This window comes from Pseudochaenichthys georgianus, chromosome 14 (assembly GCF_902827115.2).
Source record: "Pseudochaenichthys georgianus chromosome 14, fPseGeo1.2, whole genome shotgun sequence".
NCBI classification, from domain to species: Eukaryota; Metazoa; Chordata; class Actinopteri; order Perciformes; family Channichthyidae; genus Pseudochaenichthys; species Pseudochaenichthys georgianus.
Window position 1 is genome coordinate 25,083,274 of NC_047516.1, and position 18,699 is coordinate 25,101,972.

The following is an 18,699-nucleotide window of genomic DNA, read 5'->3' on the forward strand; positions in this document are numbered from 1 at the left end:
TTTACCCACAGGGGAGGGGTCAAGGCCTATTGATATATGTCCATCTCAAAGTGAAGGTGCAGTAAGGTGTTCACAGAGGGGAGCAGCTGCTCTGTGCCATTCACTCTCTCTACCTCCTTCTCTCTTGTCTCTCCCTCTCTCTCCCACTCTCTGTTAATGAGTGCCTGACTGCTGAGTGCGGCTCTTTAGCCGCATGCAATTAATCAGACGTTTCCTTGCGGGTACGAAACCAACTAGTCATTCGGCAGCAGGGCAGCGTGATTACACCGAATGCAAATTCTTCACCTTCCCAATCATCCACATTTGTCAGAGGGGCAGAGTGATACAGAACACGCTACAGGTAAGGTGGTTACATTGTAGTCCTTCATTTGAATGGCAACAAAGAGAAAATGAAGATCTAGTTCACATTACGTGGAGTTCATGAATCGGGAGGACTACATTAGTCAGTGAGGATGAGGTTACACTGTGGGAACTCACCTCATGCCTTTACTCAAGTACTGTACTTGCTCCATGCTATCTCATAATCGGTTACATTTATTTCACTTCTAAGGTTCAGTTAGAAATTAAGATTTTTCATACAAACCCCCAATTAACTTGTTTTAAGTTTTGGGTGCTTTTGTAGGGTGCTTTTCCATCTAGTGTGCTAAATAGGTTATGTAAATGGTCTGCAAAGGCTAAAATACCAAAGTTCCCTCCAGAGGGAGTTTCTCTCCCACACACTCCCCCGCCTGCCTGAAACGCCTCCATTGGACCCCTTTGTTCATATCCGTAACATAGTGACACCACTAGGTTACACGGGTCCTTCTATTGGCTATCGCTCCACACATTGTACATTGTACCTCGGTGGCGGGACATACCTAAGCGGTTGACCAATAAAAACAGAGCCGGCCAGTTAACCAATCAGAGCAGACTGGGCTCTGGTTTCAGACAGAGGGTGGAAAGAGGTGCTGCATGTTTGAACATTAAAACATCTAAACATGTCACAGTAGAGACACAACATGCAAATATGAAACCTGAAAATTAGCATAATATGTTCTTAAATATGATGCAATTAACAGGCTCAGCAGTAATGGTTGCTGAGTTTCCATTGGCAACCCAGAGAAATTGGAAAGTGCTTTTTAACAATATAAAACAACAAACAGAAAAGCACCGAAATATAAATCATTTGGTATACTTGTTGCATTAGAGTCTAAATGTTGTTCAGAACAAGAACCAGACAACGCTCAATGTGCTTTTCTGTGTTTATCCCATGTACACAGGCATCTGTTTTAGAGATGGCAAAGCAGATCTAGTTGTTTGGCCGTGGGGTGAAAGTCATAAATGATGTGCAAATGGATTCCTCTGACAAAGTAACAGATTAACCTTAAAGGAAAAAAACGTAAGGGGAAGCTTTGGAGCAGTATTTAGGCTGGAGGGATAATTATACTGCAAATAATGTACAACATAATCCTCGATAACTGACACATGAGGTTCAATAGTTCAAGGTAGTTTCGCACATCCTGCTGAATCTCAGACCAGACGAGCACGGGAGCTCCAAACAACACAAGGCTGTTACTGAAAATACAAGGTGACTAATATTGTATACATATTTTCAATTAAGCCTTGACTAATGTTTTATAGATATAAAATAGACTATTTAGCTTAAATTGAGCACTTTCGAATGTGAGTATTATAGGCTAACTGTAAATACTTTAAAAAAAAAAAGCTAACATTAGCAACCATACACTAATCATCATACCAGAACAAGGAAGGTCGTTACAGAAACTCCTGACTGCAGTGAATTGAACAATATGAGTTTTATTGCCTACAAACGTGTTTTCGTCAAAAAAAGATTGTGTTGTGTTTTAATAGTAACACAATCATGCTTTTAACTGTTAAAAATAGCTTTGCTCCCCCTCACTGATCCACAACATTAGAATGCTGCATGAATAATAGTAATTCAATAATGTCTGATCATAAACACTGACAGGGGCCATTTTTCTGCATCATGAATACTTTTGCGTTTGATTAAAGCAAATGTTGCTGTTGTGCAATGCAAGATTTCTACTATTTTTTAATTGTTGTATAGGGAAAATATGGGAGTACTAAAAAATATAAGTTAAATATAAATAATGCTTCGAAAAAAAGAGACAATGCTTCTCAAATGTTAAACAATAGACTTTAGGACTGCTGCATCAGCAAACTGATCAATAACTCTCCTGCATTAGTGAGAATACTTTAGAGGTCATAGACGAGAGTACTAGGACAGAGATGGAAACTGTAATGCAATACAACAGTCTCCCAAAGTATCAGATGGGGAACATGCTGTACTTCTCCTAATATTAGCTTTAATGAGACGCGAGTTCAAAATCACCCCAAGACATTAGATGAAGTGTTTTTGGAATTGAATTTGTTGAGACGTGAGACGGGAACTTTTAGGAATATTTTTATTTTATGTTTCACAACAGCAGTCTGATTTTGTGAGATAACAATCCTTGTTATCTCACGCCAGGATGTAGAGGTCATTAAAAAAAATGGTGCTCAAGGCACGTAGACGTCGGTTTTAACACTCGGCTTGTGCGGTTATTATTGGATTGAAAGCAGCTACAGAATAAGAATGACCCAAACACATTTCTATACACAGCATGTTTTGCTAAGTAAATACCCTTCCTGAGAGTTTTGAAGCTTTTAGATGTCTGAAGAAAGGCAAACAAGTAGCTAAAGGAGTCAAGTAGAGTTACCGTGGCGTAGCTTGTTTGAAGCCTAATGTTAGCTTTTACTTCTGGCGATTATGTTCAGACCAATAAATGTTTATTTGTAAAGATAGTCTTGCTGAACAGAATGTGAAAGTGTCATAAACTTTTGTTTGCCCCAGATCTTATTTTCCGCAATATCCGAAGTCCAGTAGAAAAATACCCTTGACATTTTGTAGAGGAAACCAGAGCGATACTAATTTTTGGTTTGCCACAAAACATTTCTTCCCAGAAGTACTTATTAATGTGGTATCTTTTGTTCATTATTTAAGCAGTATATGCAATTTGTAGTAAACTATTTATATATGAAAAACTAGGTGTGTTCCTACTTGCCGTGGCCAGCTGGTTATACCCAGATGTTCCTCGGTTCAGGAGGTCTTTTCTGCCAGCAGCCATTAGCCAGTTTAATGAGGACATTTCAAAGCCAGCACATCAGGATAAATACGTGATGTTGCACTGCGGCAGGAAACCATGTATCAAATGACCCCACTGTGTGAAGGCTTTAAGTATTTGTTGTACTTTTCTTGCATCTGTGTGGTTCCTTAGGTTGTTTTTATGTTTCTCAAATGATTAATTTGGGCTGCATTAGACAGTAACACTTTTCTATTCTGTACGAAGCGGGGAAAAAACTATTATGAATATGTCAGTATAAGCACTTCTGTCAGACGAAAGGCATCTCCAACATGAAAGAGAAGCTGAACCTATTTCACAGCGATACTATTTCCAATTTGAAATAGAGGTTGAAAATAACTAAAATATTGTGCGGTTTATGCATGGATACATTAGGTGGCATCTCGGGCTTATTTTCTATTACAGTCAAAATCGTATCATACAGATACCGTTTGATGAAAGTTATGCCTTCAGGCTACAATAAAGAATCCGTCTTATGGTGTGTGATTAAGGGAAGACAGAGTACACTTCCCCTAAGATATACAGCGGGGGATCGACTGTTTCATTTGAATGATTTTTCAAATTTCCAGCTGACTTTAAGATGCCTTTGCCTTTGTTCTGATAAAAAGCTCTGTTCAGACGTGGCAAGCTTCTTGTTAAGGGACAGCTATTACATGTGTCATTGTATAACGCCTTGACACAGCCTATTACTGTCATGTTGTCCCACACACTATCACCAATCATTCTCAAGAGCCCCCTGCAAGTCCCGCTCTGACCCTAAATAAAGCCCTCTTTTACCTCTTTCATTTGGTTGTTGGCTATATTGCTCCACAGCGCTGACAGTAAGGAGCGGGCTGGGACTGGCAGACAAATGGGATGGCTAACTAATAACTAGCTCCTCTATAAACACAAGCTGTGCAGCATGAGGGAATGCATCCTGAACCACGGGGTTTACACTGTGGGAATGGGCTGAGGATTACAGATGGTGGCCTGTCAGACGAGACGCAGCAGGTGAGAGGGGCCAACAAAGTTGTGAGCGCTAGGGCCGCATCAGGAAGAGCTTTTGAGGTTGATTGTTCCCAAGAGAAGCAATAAACTGCTAAATTATTTTTGTCCCAACCACAACAGCCAACTAATTATCAGCTACTACAATCTGCCACCAAAACATAGAGACACTTTGGACAGCCAATTAACTATTAAAAGAAAATGAAAGCTTGACAGACTTTATAACTTTCTGATTCAACAGCCTAATGGGCAAAAGCACAATTCCCTTTAATACAGCAGTGCAGTGGGATAATCTGCCCACAAATCTGAAACAGAGAATTTCCCAGAGCCAGTGGCGGCGCCAGGGTATGGCTGGGGTAGGCTACAGCCATACCAAGAAATGGCTTAGCCCCACCTTAGCCCCACCATGAAAAGTGATGTTAAAGTAAGCAAATTAAATTAAATAATAAACAAAATGCTAAATGTTGAGAACACGGATTGCGAAAATATACGGTTCGTGTCCACAACACAAAAACTGACCCTGCTGTAACAACAAGTGCACGTTACTGATGCAATATGGTTGAGACCATTCGGGGTTATGCTAGAAGAGGGGTGCAAGGAATAGTCTAAGTAATGGGGGAGTTTTATACAATAAAGGTGTGGAAATTCTCTGGCGTTATAATATCAGCACGGCCGCGGTCAGATCAAAATACCTCTGAATGCAATTTGAATAGACCTACAGCCAATCAGAGCAACAAAACGTTGGGTCTGCGTCATGCATTACTGATTAAGATCAGTCGGAACCGCCATTCAGTATCCCCATTGGATCTTCAACGTGTGCTACCATACGTCACGTTCACAGAACACAAATGTGCCGTTTTATTTCATACAGTTCCATTTTGATTAAGACAGGGAAATAATCAAAACCTCACGCGTGGCGTTTCACTGTCAAGGGGAGCGTGTATGTAATTACATTGCAAATACTGACTTGAGCCCCACCACTGTATGGGTTAGTCCTACCATAGATTACCCAACAAAAATACCCTGGCGTCGCCACTGCCCAGAGCACTTTTGAAGTGGTATTAAATAAATTGTTATGAAGGACCATGTAGCGTATTCATTTTCTATCTTAAACGTTTTTTTTTCTTTGATTAGGATGAGAAGAGCATATTGATGTAGCTACCCTGCTATTTATATGTATATGTTGACTGTTTTGTCTGCACTTGCTTTCTTGTTGCTTTTGTCTTGTTTTGTGCAAGAGAATCCCAATAGAAATAAGCCGTTTTTCCATCTTTGATTGTTAAAATAATGTTATGATTACAGTGCAATTGTATGTGTTTTGTTAATTGCCAAATACATACAATAATTATCATTACATTTGCGTCAAAACATCCGCAAAGCAGCTCTGTGTGAATCGTAGCGTAGATAAGATAACCACCTGAACAGGAGATGTATAACGTGAGGTGGGGGGGAGTTAAGAAGGAGTGCACTTGTCCTAGAAATGCTCTATGTCAGTTTAAAAATACTTTGAATGCACACTTCTGAACAGTTTGGCACGTTTACCAGCAGAGGCTGCAACCGGAAAATCACGACATTTACCGGGAGACTTTAAATACACAGTAACACCGCACACATGGAATGACATCATTCCCATATTTGCTGCTAAAAATAGTCCACTGGTCCACACAGTAAGTTGTTGTGCTCTTTCTTAACTCGGCCTCCCAGATGCTGACCCTCAGAGGACGACAAAGACCCATGTCTGAAAATAGTTGGCCTAGATGAGGGGAGCTCGAGGCCACGAAACACATGCAGAAGTTGCAGTATGTTGTGTTCTGTCTTTATATAATCCAATTAGAGTTAAATGATAATCAGAGAGTGGCGAGGATTAGAGGCGGCTGCAGCCGTACCCCGGCGGCGGATCAGCAGCACCTGTGAATGACTCACTCCTCGGAAGCGATTGACTCCCTCTGAGAGCAGCATTCAGCCACATAGTGAAGCAATTTAGGATCATTACCGGCATACATTAAACTATATCAGACCACTTAGAATGAGGATTGGGGATGAGGATTTACATATTAAAGACTGATCATATTCACTGTATAATAACACCTCTGCATGAGCATGGCTCGGCGTGCCAAAGACTTTTTCCATATTCTCTAGCTATAAGATGTTCTGCGCTACTCATGTGTCTCAAAATGGAAGCTTGAGGTGTTTTCATAGCCGTGTTTGTGTGTTTTATGTTCCCAGCTCTTACCTCTGTCAGTGTCGTAAAGGTAGACAAACTTCTCCCACTTGTAATGGTTCAGCAGACTGAGAACAGCCCCTCGCAAACCGGGTCTCATCTGGATGACAAACTGCACGTCTGCGTCGATGGGGAAGCTGGGAGTAATAAAGGAGGTGTGCAGCGCCCCGCAGAAGGAGGTCAACGTGTTCATGGACTTCCTGTCGTAGAAGCCCAGGATGGCGTAGACTCCGCGGGAGAACTGGGAGCAGACTGGGAACAGGGGACAAAGAGTAGGTTAAGGTCAGGGACACAGTCCAAACCGTCATTTATGATCAGCTATGCCTTCAGTCAGGAGGGGGAGACCAACAGCACAAACTGACCCCTCAAACAAAGCTAAGGTCAAAATGTCACAACATATTGAAAGTGAAATCAGCTGAGTCCACTGATGGTAGGGGGAAAAACTTGAATGCAAGGTGGAGATGTGGGAGTATCCATAATAGCATTAATCTTCAGAATGAAGCAGCGGCGATCTGAATACATTTGTGCCATGTGGGAAGTCTGCTCCCCATGGCCATGCTCTGATGCCCACTGCCCTTCACTTCTCCTTGGTCTAAATGCAACTGCTTGGGTAATCAACTAGAAATAATGGGGGCATTGGCCATAGCTCTTAATGGACAAATACCCTGAAACATGAGCATGCAAATGTGCAGGCGCTGGGCTGTGCTGCAGTATAAAAGATTTATAACAAGCCCTATCTGCTGCCATCTGCGGGCCCATGGAAATGAGCTCTGTGAAACCGCCATAAACAAACTAGACACTTCGTCTTACAAGGCGGTAACTATTTTATTTTATTTGTACATAATAAATGCTTTTATTAACGGCAGGCAGGATATGACCCTTGCCTTAATGGTAGTAATAACTGAAGCAAATGTTGGTCAAAGCAGTACAGCTGCTCTGATGGTCCTTATTTCTCCTCATTAGAACACAGTGTAATGTTTAATGCTCATTATTTAAAATCTAAGTTTGATTACGATGATATAAAGTTTTGAGGATATATAGGTTGGAAACCATGCTGTAACATACTATATGAATTTCTGATAAATGTTATGCTTAAAAGATTACTGATTTTGAATTTCACTCAACAATGTAAGATTCATGGTCAAATCGTGTTCAAATTGATGAAGCAGAACCAGACTAATCTTCCTTTTTATTCAAATTGTAGGCAAACCGTGGGCCCTCATTACCCACAATGCAATACAATCCATTTACAGTTTTCCTTGATATTCAGGTGTGTTATTGTATAAGGTGAGGATGAGGAGCAGACTTCAGAGGGCTGGTTAAATCACTTCTTCCTAACTCCACACCTACAGATCGTTGTAATTGTTGTTGGTAAAGAAATTATTAAATCACATAAGGCTTTATCATCCAATTATTGAGTCAATTCACATTCTGATAGTGAGCTGATTTTTTTATTGGACATTTGCTAAATTGAAGTATTTGGTATTTATGGGTTTATCATTACTTGAAATAATAATTCCAAAGATTTTCATTTGTTAAGTTACTACTACCCATCGCCCATGAGCTAACACAATCACTAATGAACAGCTGTGATTTCTCCATGTGATCAGTTTGGGTTCAGGTGGTTTACTGTATAGCTTTGTTCAGTCATCTTTCATTCTTTTACTTTACTATTACTCCATTCTACTCAGCACACAGATCAGACCTGCTGGTGTAACTACTAAACAAGCAGAGGCATCCACAGAAATAAAACCTGCACCTGCTTGGTGTGAAAGATGATGCTGTTATGGAGGCCATGCCTGCACCAGTGTTTTTTCCCTGACAGACAGTTTTTTAAGCTTCTTTTTAAGGACTCAATAGCCCTTTCATAAACAGTTAAATAGGCCCACTCCTTCTAGACAGAAAAAGTGGATGATCTTATATTCAGTTTCTGATTCAGCAGGCTTCAAGGTATAGCTCTCTCAGTGGATAACATTATTCAACAACATGAATCCTCCTCAAATGATAGATCCACACATTTCTTCTGCAATATTATGCTTGTGTTATCCCAAAAGAATAGCGGGCAAAAACACTCCTTCAGGTCATCTAATATGTATCCAATCTATTATCTAGATTGGAAGTATAGCTCAAGGTTAAACAAGTTGACAGCCTGCTCTGCTAGAGGATGAATTAAATCATATATGTGGGCTCATGAAGCAGTAAACACTAGTCAACATCAGTACATTCCCCTGGTCATGGTCAGCAATGAAGATATGCATAATTTATTTTATTACAGAGGGGAAGAGCAGCTATGTTTTTCCACTGAGGGCTCTGAGTATTTCTGTTCAGAATACTAACGCGCCTTATATGCATGATTAATATCCAACTTGAAAAATCGACCTCTCTTTATTTTCCAGACACTTCCATCTGATTTCTTCAATCATCAAACAACACATCACTGCTGTTTCAACTGTTCTCCCTCATCTATCTGTTCTTCTTCATCTCTTGCCAGCTACTCAAACTTAGTATACAGTATACAGCAGCTGTCTTATATATTCCCTTAACTTGGGGCTTTGCAGCTTTGAGGGTCTCTCCTGCAGACAGCTGCAGAATCTTCTTTTAAATCTATCATAAAACTCGCTGATGTAGGGGTGAACCTGTGGTGTATGAGCACAGCAGAGCCGAGCCTACAAAGGACATTCATAAAGCTCCATTGCTGAGAGGGAAGGAGAGCTGCTGTCCTTGAACTTGCATGTAAGAAGATGATTATAAGAAAAATAATAAAGGAGGACACACACTGAGGTGAGTTGTCTTGGACTGAGTCACCGGTGAGAGCCTTGGGGTACAAGGTAAGGACAAGGACTTTTTTTGTGACAATTACAAATAACCAGTTTCTTCGTGTGCCGCTGCCTGGTGGGAAGTTGTTTTTCCGCTGCTGTCTGAGAGCAGTGCCTGCAGCAATACTAAAAGGGGCAAGAGCATCAGGACTTACTGAGGACGCGTTGGTCTCAGCCACATGGGAATACCTGTCCTCCTGTCCCAGGGTCACAAGGAGGCACAGGACAAAACACAACATGCATCTGCTGTGCCAGAATTACCAACCTATAAAAGATTAGCTAGAAACTAGAAACACTGACTATATTCACCAACAATAGAAGGAGCTCTGCCTTTGAGCATGAACAACATTCAAATCCATTAAAAACTGTACACAAAAAACCCTCATATACACTTGAGATGTGTTATGTAAAGCCTCTTGAATGCCCTTGAGCTCAAAAACATTTGAATGACTTTTGCATTCCAACATATAAAAGCATGAATCACTGAACAGACTAAGACGCACAGCCATACGAGCAGCTTCGTGAGGAGGCTGGACATTGGGGCTTTGAGCAAAATGCTAAAACTAGCATGCTAACATGACTAAATCACAAATACAGTGCTAACGATTGGATGTGAAGCAGGTGTATGATGAGCCTGATCTTAGTTAGGCATGTTAGCATGTTAAAGTTGGCTCTTTAGCACCAAAAAAATAAAACCAAAGTATAAGACAAATTGAAAATGTGACCTTCTAATGGCGCACACGATATAAAGTCAGAGGGTAGCCAAAGTTATTAGTACTAATCGTGAGGTGGACATGAGTTTGAATGGCACATTAGACAATAGTTGGTCAGTGTTTTGCCTAAAGCCAAACATGTCAATCATGGAGATAAAGGAAAAAGTCAGGGATCAACAAAGTCTTTAGAATAATTCAGGAAGCATTCATCTTTGGTCAAAATTGCATGGCAACCAATCAAGAAGTAGTCTGGTTCAAAGTGTTCGGCCAACAAACACTCATGATGATTGCCAGACACTGACTTCATTTGAACCTCAGAGAGGTGAAGAGTTTTAGAGGGAAAAGCTAACAAACCTACAACCTAGAAAATGTAGATGTAAATTATCCCTTCCATACCAGAACGAAGTAGAGACAACACACTGCAGCACAGGTTTAAGTCTCTTTGTAAAGCTAATACACAGACAGTCTCATTTTAGTACTGATGCCTCTATTTGACCTACATAAGCAAACTAGACCATTAGTGAGAACATTGGCTATTTTCTGCCTCAAAGTTGAGCAGTGAGTAGTATGTTAGGGAAGTTTACAGTATATTTGATGTTGTATTTTTTGGTCATGGCTGAAACTGGGCAAGAATCAGAACAAATCTAATAAAGCTAAAAAGGACTGTGCGAAAGGTGAAAGACTGGCATGTAATATGTTTAATTTATTAGTGAAATATTGTTTCATACTATCAATGTATTAGTTTAGTTTATTTTTCTTTTTTCGAGCGTGTAAAACTAAAGAAAATACAAATGAAACAAAAGGTGATACAGACATGATACAGTACTATACAAATGAATGCAATAACAAAACATTTAATTAATAATTGAATAATCTGTAGTATCTTTGTCTGATATCAATACACAACAAAGCTTTAGCTAATAACACGTCCGAGAAGGGGTCGGAAGAAGTTTACACTTATTTAATCCGACCCCTTCTCCCTTTTTTTTTGTACATCTTAATATATGTTAACATACAATATAAATGTATACTTATAATCTTGAATAATTTATTTAAACATTCATATAATATATACAGGCAAGTTAGGAGAATGGGCTCTATATATTTATATATATATATACATATGTACATACACAAATTCATTCAAATTACAATGTCAAAGTCATACCGCCATGTTTAATGTATGTCCTGTCACACTGCGTCTTACATCAGGTTTCATGTGAACCATTAACCCCTGATGTCTCATGTGTTATGTAACCTCCGCAGGATTTACAACTGTATAAATAACTAAGGACTATAAATCAAGGTGATCCATTTTTCCTTCACGACACAAAGATTGTCTCTACCCTAAGCCAGTTCACTACTACTTTCTGCTTATTCCTGCAAAAACCAACAATATCGCCATAGGGTATTAATAGGTGTAGGGAAAATGTTGAGTCAAAAGGAACCAAAAAGTAATCAAGATCTCTTTCCACTTATGTTTTAAATAAGATTTTAAAATGAGACAGCATTACTAGGCTGGTCCGAGGATGCCGACAAATCTAGGAAATGTGCTGACTGAGAGACACTCAGCAGATTCTGTGTTTGCCCGTCGTCTGAGTGATGATTTGCTGGGTCAGAACACACAGCAATACCTCTCCTGTTATTCCAGGTAACACGCCTCATATGCTTTCTGCCAGCAACTATTAAGTGTGTCAGCTGGACAGGAAGTGCAGGGATGTTGTGGGAATATCTCAGGACCCTGTTTGTGTACGACCACACAGTGGGGCGCAGGTGTTGCCAAACGTTATCACAGCTGTCTACTGAGGTTTCCATCAGAATTTAGATTCACTTAAAACAATTCTGTTTCTGCTTCACGAGAGGAACGGAGGGGGTCTACATCTCCCAGCATGCACTTGGCAATACAAAAGGTTGGATAAACACATGAAATAAAACACTTTTGTTATTTTATTCATTGGAAACTAAATATATTCTGATTAGTCCTGATCTGCATGCTGAGATTGTGAAAGGCAAACCCATTCAACTTTAATTTTGTATTGCTTGTAATACAGGAAAACCTAAATAATTTATAACCATCGTAAGTACAGTATAGTTTATGTTTTTATTCACTTAATGTCAAATTCTAAACATTTCTGTCCTGTGCCGATCCAGAAAATCCTCCAATAACTTCCACATGAATCCATTAGAGTGTTTGACCTTTAAGAAAGCGGTAAATCAAAAGATTTGTTCCATTACATTTGGAGATTTTACTCGGGGAGAGAATTATGTAAGTTATGATGTAGGACAAACCTTAACGTCCTTTTCTCATTTCCATGTTTAAGTCAAAACAAATAGTATCATTCATTACAATGCAATCTAAAGCATAATTCTAGAGTGAAATGAACTGTGAAATGGATATTCAGTTGCATTCATTGTGGTAAACACATACATTTGAGCTGTTTTACCAATTTTACCATTTCAGCTTTGGCAGCACTTATCCCAAAATACAGCTAACACTGAAGCGAATAACGCAATATTGAAAGCAGTTGAAGCATGAGGAAAGACTAAGAGTGGCTAATAAAAACTAGATAATTATTACATTATGCATTAAATGAGCTTTTGAGTACAGCTTCTTCACAGCATCTCATTTAGTTTGCACTTAATTCTACTGAAAGGCTTGTTTAGACGCGCTTGTATAATTTCCCCAAAAATCAAAGTAAATGTTTGCTGTAAGATGAAAATCTGACTTAAAGCAAAGTGCACCAGGGTTTAAATGGTCTGTGTTATGACATTCAAGCGTTCACATTTGAATCCGCATTACGGCCTGCATTGTTGTGCAATTCATCCCAGTTGACCAACCGCAGAGAAAGCAGAGGGCATAAAGGGACTGAAGCTTGAGAAGGTGTTTCTCCTCAGGCAGTGCAGCTACATGTTGGCAAGAATTCCCTCTTCTCTACAGATTACAGCTTTGTAGAAGCGCACATTTTCCAGCAGGTTACCCCCAGCAGATACTCATTATACGCAAAGAGCGGGGCAAATCTGTTGGATTAGCCCTAATCTGAGAAATAGGACTGGATTCAGTCCACATGCTAAAAGAATACGAAATGTACAGCAGAGATACACAGACACGGCCTGTGGCTACTGGAGTCTTGTATGGAAGAATACACTTTAATATTTCACTGCACGTAGGGAAATAAGAGCTCTGCTAACACTCCACCTACACATGCTTTGCATATACTGAAAAAAACCTCATCCAAGGACCACAATCACGGGAGACAGAGGAATACAACACACTCTATTTCAAAATGTGGTATTGCTGCAATGCTGCAGAAGACACTGGGACATGAAAAATACATCAAGAAAAGGAGAAGTGGAAAATCCTATGACTCTGTATGCACAGTAGTTTCAATTAACTATTCAAAACAGCAACATTCTTCATCTAATCCATGAAATTCATTGATTTTAATGGATTACAATGAATTATAGAACAAAACTCTCAACCTTTTCACAATTCATTAACTCTAATCATGTGGTGTTCATTCTTGTGGAATAACACGACATAAATGTGTCACTATGGACATAAAATATTATTAAATATGAATATTAAACTAGTGAGATTTTAATTATTTCTTTTTCATCTAAATTCAAATTCACTGAAGCACTTGAAAGGATTTTGCTTTTTTGCATCCAACAGCTGAGCTCGTACAACGTATCAAAACCAACGAAAACAGCGCCTTCTAAATTATTCACTGCCCCAATGGCTTTTTTTGGTTTTCTCTTATTCTTTTTAGTTAACAACATTTTGTCCTTGCATGATCTCAGGTAACATTTAGTGAATAGCAGCAGAACTATCAGCGGCAGCCTGCCTGAAGGACGTTGTGTAAGACTGCAACACAGCGCTGCAGCATCACTGTAGCTTGTCAGTAGTCATCACCGTCGCTGCGTTATGGCGCTGACATGTACGCACATGCTGAGGCACAGGATGAAAGACTAACCGCACACAGCTCCAGCAGATTGCCCCCAGACCCTTTTTCAGACTATTCGGCCCTTTTACATTACATTAAGTCGAGGTTAAGCAGATATGAGAGAACAATGCTATCAGTTTTTTCTGTAAGCTTTCTTACATGTCTTCAGCTAACTGACATTTTAAATTCTCTGTTGTAGTTGTGATCATTTCCTTGGCATCGGTACAAATAAAGCTATTGCATTTATGCTGCATGTTGACCCATGAGTGTTAGGATGCCCTACAGCAATACACCCTATACGCTCTAATTAAACTAAGGGTCAAACCATGTGTTCATGTCAGCGAAAGTATCAGTTCGTAAACGTCATTGCCTGCAAGGGTAATGTTGGTTTAGTTAGATACAATTATTTTAAAAGACGTTTTTATCATGCTTCCCAATGAGGACGCCATGACAAAACTGAGGATGAGTGCTTATCAACTTGGGGCGGGTCATACGAACTGACAGGACTCTGGCTGCAGTAGCAGGAAGATATTTTTATCTGAGCGCCGTGATAAAAGGACATGCTTTTGGGTAAATCTCGTTCTGTTCAAGGGCTCACATATTGAAAGGATCCATTCAGGTATTCAAGCGACACACAAAAATACAAGATGTCTGGTTGTCCAAATATCGAGATAGGGAATATGTTTTTCACATTTAGGCTTTGCACTGTTTTTGCTTCCCTTGCGACATCACTGACTGATGCTGGTGAATAAAATACAAATGGTTTGGAAAATAATGTAATGGGTGTGTCCTCTGTACACATTTATTTCTGTGGTCAGAGTGTGAACTGAACTATCATGCAGAGCGCTCTCCCTCGGGGCAAACACTTAGACAACCTTGTCTCTGTTGCTCATGCATCATGCATGACTTGTCGGTTTAAATGAGTTCTCAGAGCTATGATGGATTTAAGGTTGTTATGGTCTGTTTGGTTATGGTCCAGCACGTTTGTTTTACTACAGTGACTACAGCAACATTTGTGTAAAGCATTGCCTAATTGACATTTACTTTAGGACATTACAATATTTCAAATGCTCTAATGATCTAACAAAAAACAAAAAATCCTCTGATGTGCTTTTTTGTTGTTTCCAGAAACCTTGAAAGCTTCTGAACGGACGACTGTTTGAGTTGTTCTTCCAAATGGTACTAATTAAGGCTAGACTCTACAAACAAAACATAGCTAATGCTCAACTCTGAAAATGTATCTGAATGTTCTTCTTTCAGAAAAGTGGAAAGAAAACATCTCAAATACAGATCTGTACATTTCTCCTACATCTACTAGTTAGGTTTAGGGTTAGCATTAACTTTTGCATGCCTATTTATACGTAACATACAAAAGATGAAATATCATATTTTGTAGTTTTAACCCTTTTCAACTGTAGTGTCCACCATTAGGAATCCCTTATGTCCCTTATGTCATATTTTAAGAGTTGCTGTCAGGCAGATGTCATTACCTTTAGACCGGAGCAAGTCAGCTGTTTTCCCCTGTTTTCAGTCTTAATGCTTGCTAAGCTTTATTTAGCATACACAAATGAGAATTAAATCAATCTTCTCATCTACAGTGACTCTTGGCACAAAGCCAATATGCTTGTTTCACAAAATGTATATTAAATTCTCTAAATAATATTGGCCTATTGAATATTACACCATTAGAGTTAATCCCTCATCCAGAGCCATCTATGAGTAATATGACTTTCACACCAAGGGAAGGTGATCCTTTCCCTTGTTTCTAAAAGCACATCTTATCTGTTGTTTGAATGACACATTAAAAATGTTAATGTGCCGATGTATGCTGCTTCTTCTGTAGTCCCTGTCTGCACTATGCAGATAACAAAACATATTATGATGGGTTCAAGCTAATCTTTTTACTTAATTTGCATACAACTGTCCTTATTTGGACACAGCTCATGATTCAATGTCTTCACCACTGTCTTAATAATGCAAAAGAAGAAGAGGAGGAGGAGGAGGAGGAGGAGGAGGAGGAGGAGGAGGAGGAGGAGGAGGAGATCTGGCTACGTAAACGGGTGTATGCTGCATCAGTAGGACTGTCCGTTGCCTACACAGTGAAGTGCTCTAACATTAGCCTCTGTCTGAGCAGCATCACACTGGTGAGTGAGTCACAACAGAGGGAGGATAGGTGGCTATAATAAACACGTTAATAAGAAACACACTGTCATAATGAGATTGGTAAAAAAGTTCAGTAAAAGGTTCATTTTTGGAAAGAAAATGCTCTGAGCAGATTCATGCTTCCTCTTTAGACAAGTTAAGAGGATAGTCTTTAAAAGTGCATGATGTGGCATTAAAAAAGAAATGTTTACGTTGCTTGACAACTTCTGATGTAACTACATTAAAGACGGTATAAGGAGTGAATGTATTTACGGTGACATACCAATTGTTGCATGGACAACAGTTTTGAACCTCACATTTTGCTCTTTGGTTTCTGGATGTTCCCATTTATTGGTCGCCAGAGGTGATTCAAGAGAGAGGAGCAATGTACTACCAATGCAGAAAAATACCTTTTAGGCAAATAAACTGTAAATAAACGTCCATGAACTGAAAATTCACAGTGAAAGAAAACACCTAACTGGACAATCACATGGTCAAACCGCCCTAAAGCATAAGCTGCCCCAACGCTTATTGCACAGAAATACTCAAATGACCAAATAACACTGAAAAACTTGAACGAACTGATCAACCTCAATTTCTATTCAGTTTGAGGCCGAAATTCCAACGACCACCACAGGCCGATAAGAATCTGCATCAATAGGACAATAATTTTCAAAAGGAACTTCATGCTGTATTAAAGAAGACTTGTTACTAGTGATTTAGAAGATGGGTCAACTTCTCATTGACTTCTTTTTGGTACAAGCATTTTATGTGAATGTAAATTAGTCTGATAATTAAAGGTACATTGAGTAACTGCTTTGAAATGAAGATGTGAATGATCTGTTCCCGCTGTCTGCCCCGGCGCCAAATCCAAACATGATGAACCCAGATTAACTTGTTGTGACTCCTCCCTTATTGCCCAGCCAGGCTCACAACTCTGTCTCCGCTCTCTCTTCCTGCCCTGACCTCAGTCTTAATGAATATAACCTTTACATTTGTGCATTTATGCACACAATCTGTCCAGGCCCGGGGCAAGGTGTCACATCAATACTTCCCACAGCTTCACTCCAGCTAGACACAGATTGGTGAGATAATAAACACAGCAGCACAGGGAAGTTCTCTTGGTCAGAATCAATTCAATCAAGTTGCAATGATTGGAAATAGTTTGCCGCAATATTTCATTGGGTACAGGTTTGTTTGTTTTTAACGTTCTAAGCTGCTATGTAAGCATCAAAGTGACGATTCAGCATCTCTGGCCAAGGGGAAGTTGGAGAACAGCCATATATTAGAAGAGAGGGACTGGGATAGAGAAAATGAAAGCTTGGTGAGAATTGATTTTTCCATACTGGAGAACAAACTGGACATACACAAAACACACACACACACACACACACACACACACACACACACACACACACACACACACACACACACACACACACACACACACACACACACACACACACACACACACACACACACACACACACACACACACACACACACACACACACACACACTGTACTATAGCCTCACCTATTGATCCACACTGCCAATAACACAGTCATTTACCATCAGGGATTTGTAACAATCATTATAAACTGACCCGGCTGGAGGACAGCGGCGTTTTCCTACTTTATTCCATTCAGGATCCGCACAACAAACACAACAAACACAACAAACACAACAAATCAGCTCGGGCAAGAAATAAATACTCTCATCTTTTCAAATCATTATTAGATGAATTGGTTCGACACAAAAGTGGAAGTTTTGTAGACAATCCCGAAGATAACAAGCAATACGCAGATTTAAAATCGCAGCCACTTGCTAATCTAATCAGAATGAACAATGTGAGCTGAAGGAAAGCACAGCAATGACTAACTGTCTATCTTGTCAGAATAGAAATGTGTCAAATCATAATCATCACATCCATTTGTTACATCAACACCTGACACGGAAGCAGGGCATTATGCAATGCAGACTACTAAAATAAGAATGATGGAGCTTGGTGCTCAACCCATGTCTTAGTCACAAGCTGGCCAGGCTGCTATTCATAATGAGCGGCTCGCTGGTCTTTTTCAACAGGGAAGCATCTAGCTTATCTTGCTTATATTAATCCTCCTGATTATCTAGTCTGCATTCATTCCTTTAAGAAAAAATGTTAAGCTTCTTTCCAAAACAATGGATTTACTCCAGGTTTACTCAAAGAGACAAAGAATCCCGGTTATGTTCTGAATCTTTAAAGTGCACAATCAAAATCAGACAGTAATTGCTTTAATAATTCATAAGGCCTCTATTTTAACTGTTTAGCTGATTAATACATAATTACACCACCCACATTGATTATAATAAGCACAGACTAATTTAAAATAAAAATGTGTTTGAGATACAGTATTTGGAGGGCATATATTTTAAAGGATGCAATATGTTTTCACAGATAGATCTATGCAATGCACACTGATATTGACTTTTGCCCCTACACCCAGTGTACTAAAATAAAAATAATGTTAAATCCAATAATGCAGTATTTATGAGCATGCATGTGAACATAGCTGAAATAATATTCATTGGGCTATTATGCCCAATCATTTTCATTTGTGAGGTGATTCATTCCAAAATAATATTTAAAAAAAAAAAAAATTAAGTTATTGTACTTGGCCCGAAGAATCTACGAAACAAATACTAACTATGGATGGCATTAATGTGGCCTCCAGTGAGACTGTAAGGAATCTTGGT

General features: G+C 39.4%; 1 protein-coding gene across 3 annotated transcripts in view; it reads right to left on the minus strand.

Annotated features, from left to right (window-relative positions):
• Positions 1-18,699, minus strand: part of LOC117458409 (glutamate receptor 3-like) — a 102,607-nt gene that overhangs the window by 78,898 nt on the left and 5,010 nt on the right. For all 3 annotated transcript variants that reach the window (XM_034098857.2, XM_034098856.2, XM_034098859.2), the window contains exon 3: positions 6,361-6,600. In XM_034098857.2, coding sequence (XP_033954748.1) covers positions 6,361-6,600 — 240 coding nt within the window. The remainder of the gene's footprint in view (positions 1-6,360; positions 6,601-18,699) is intronic.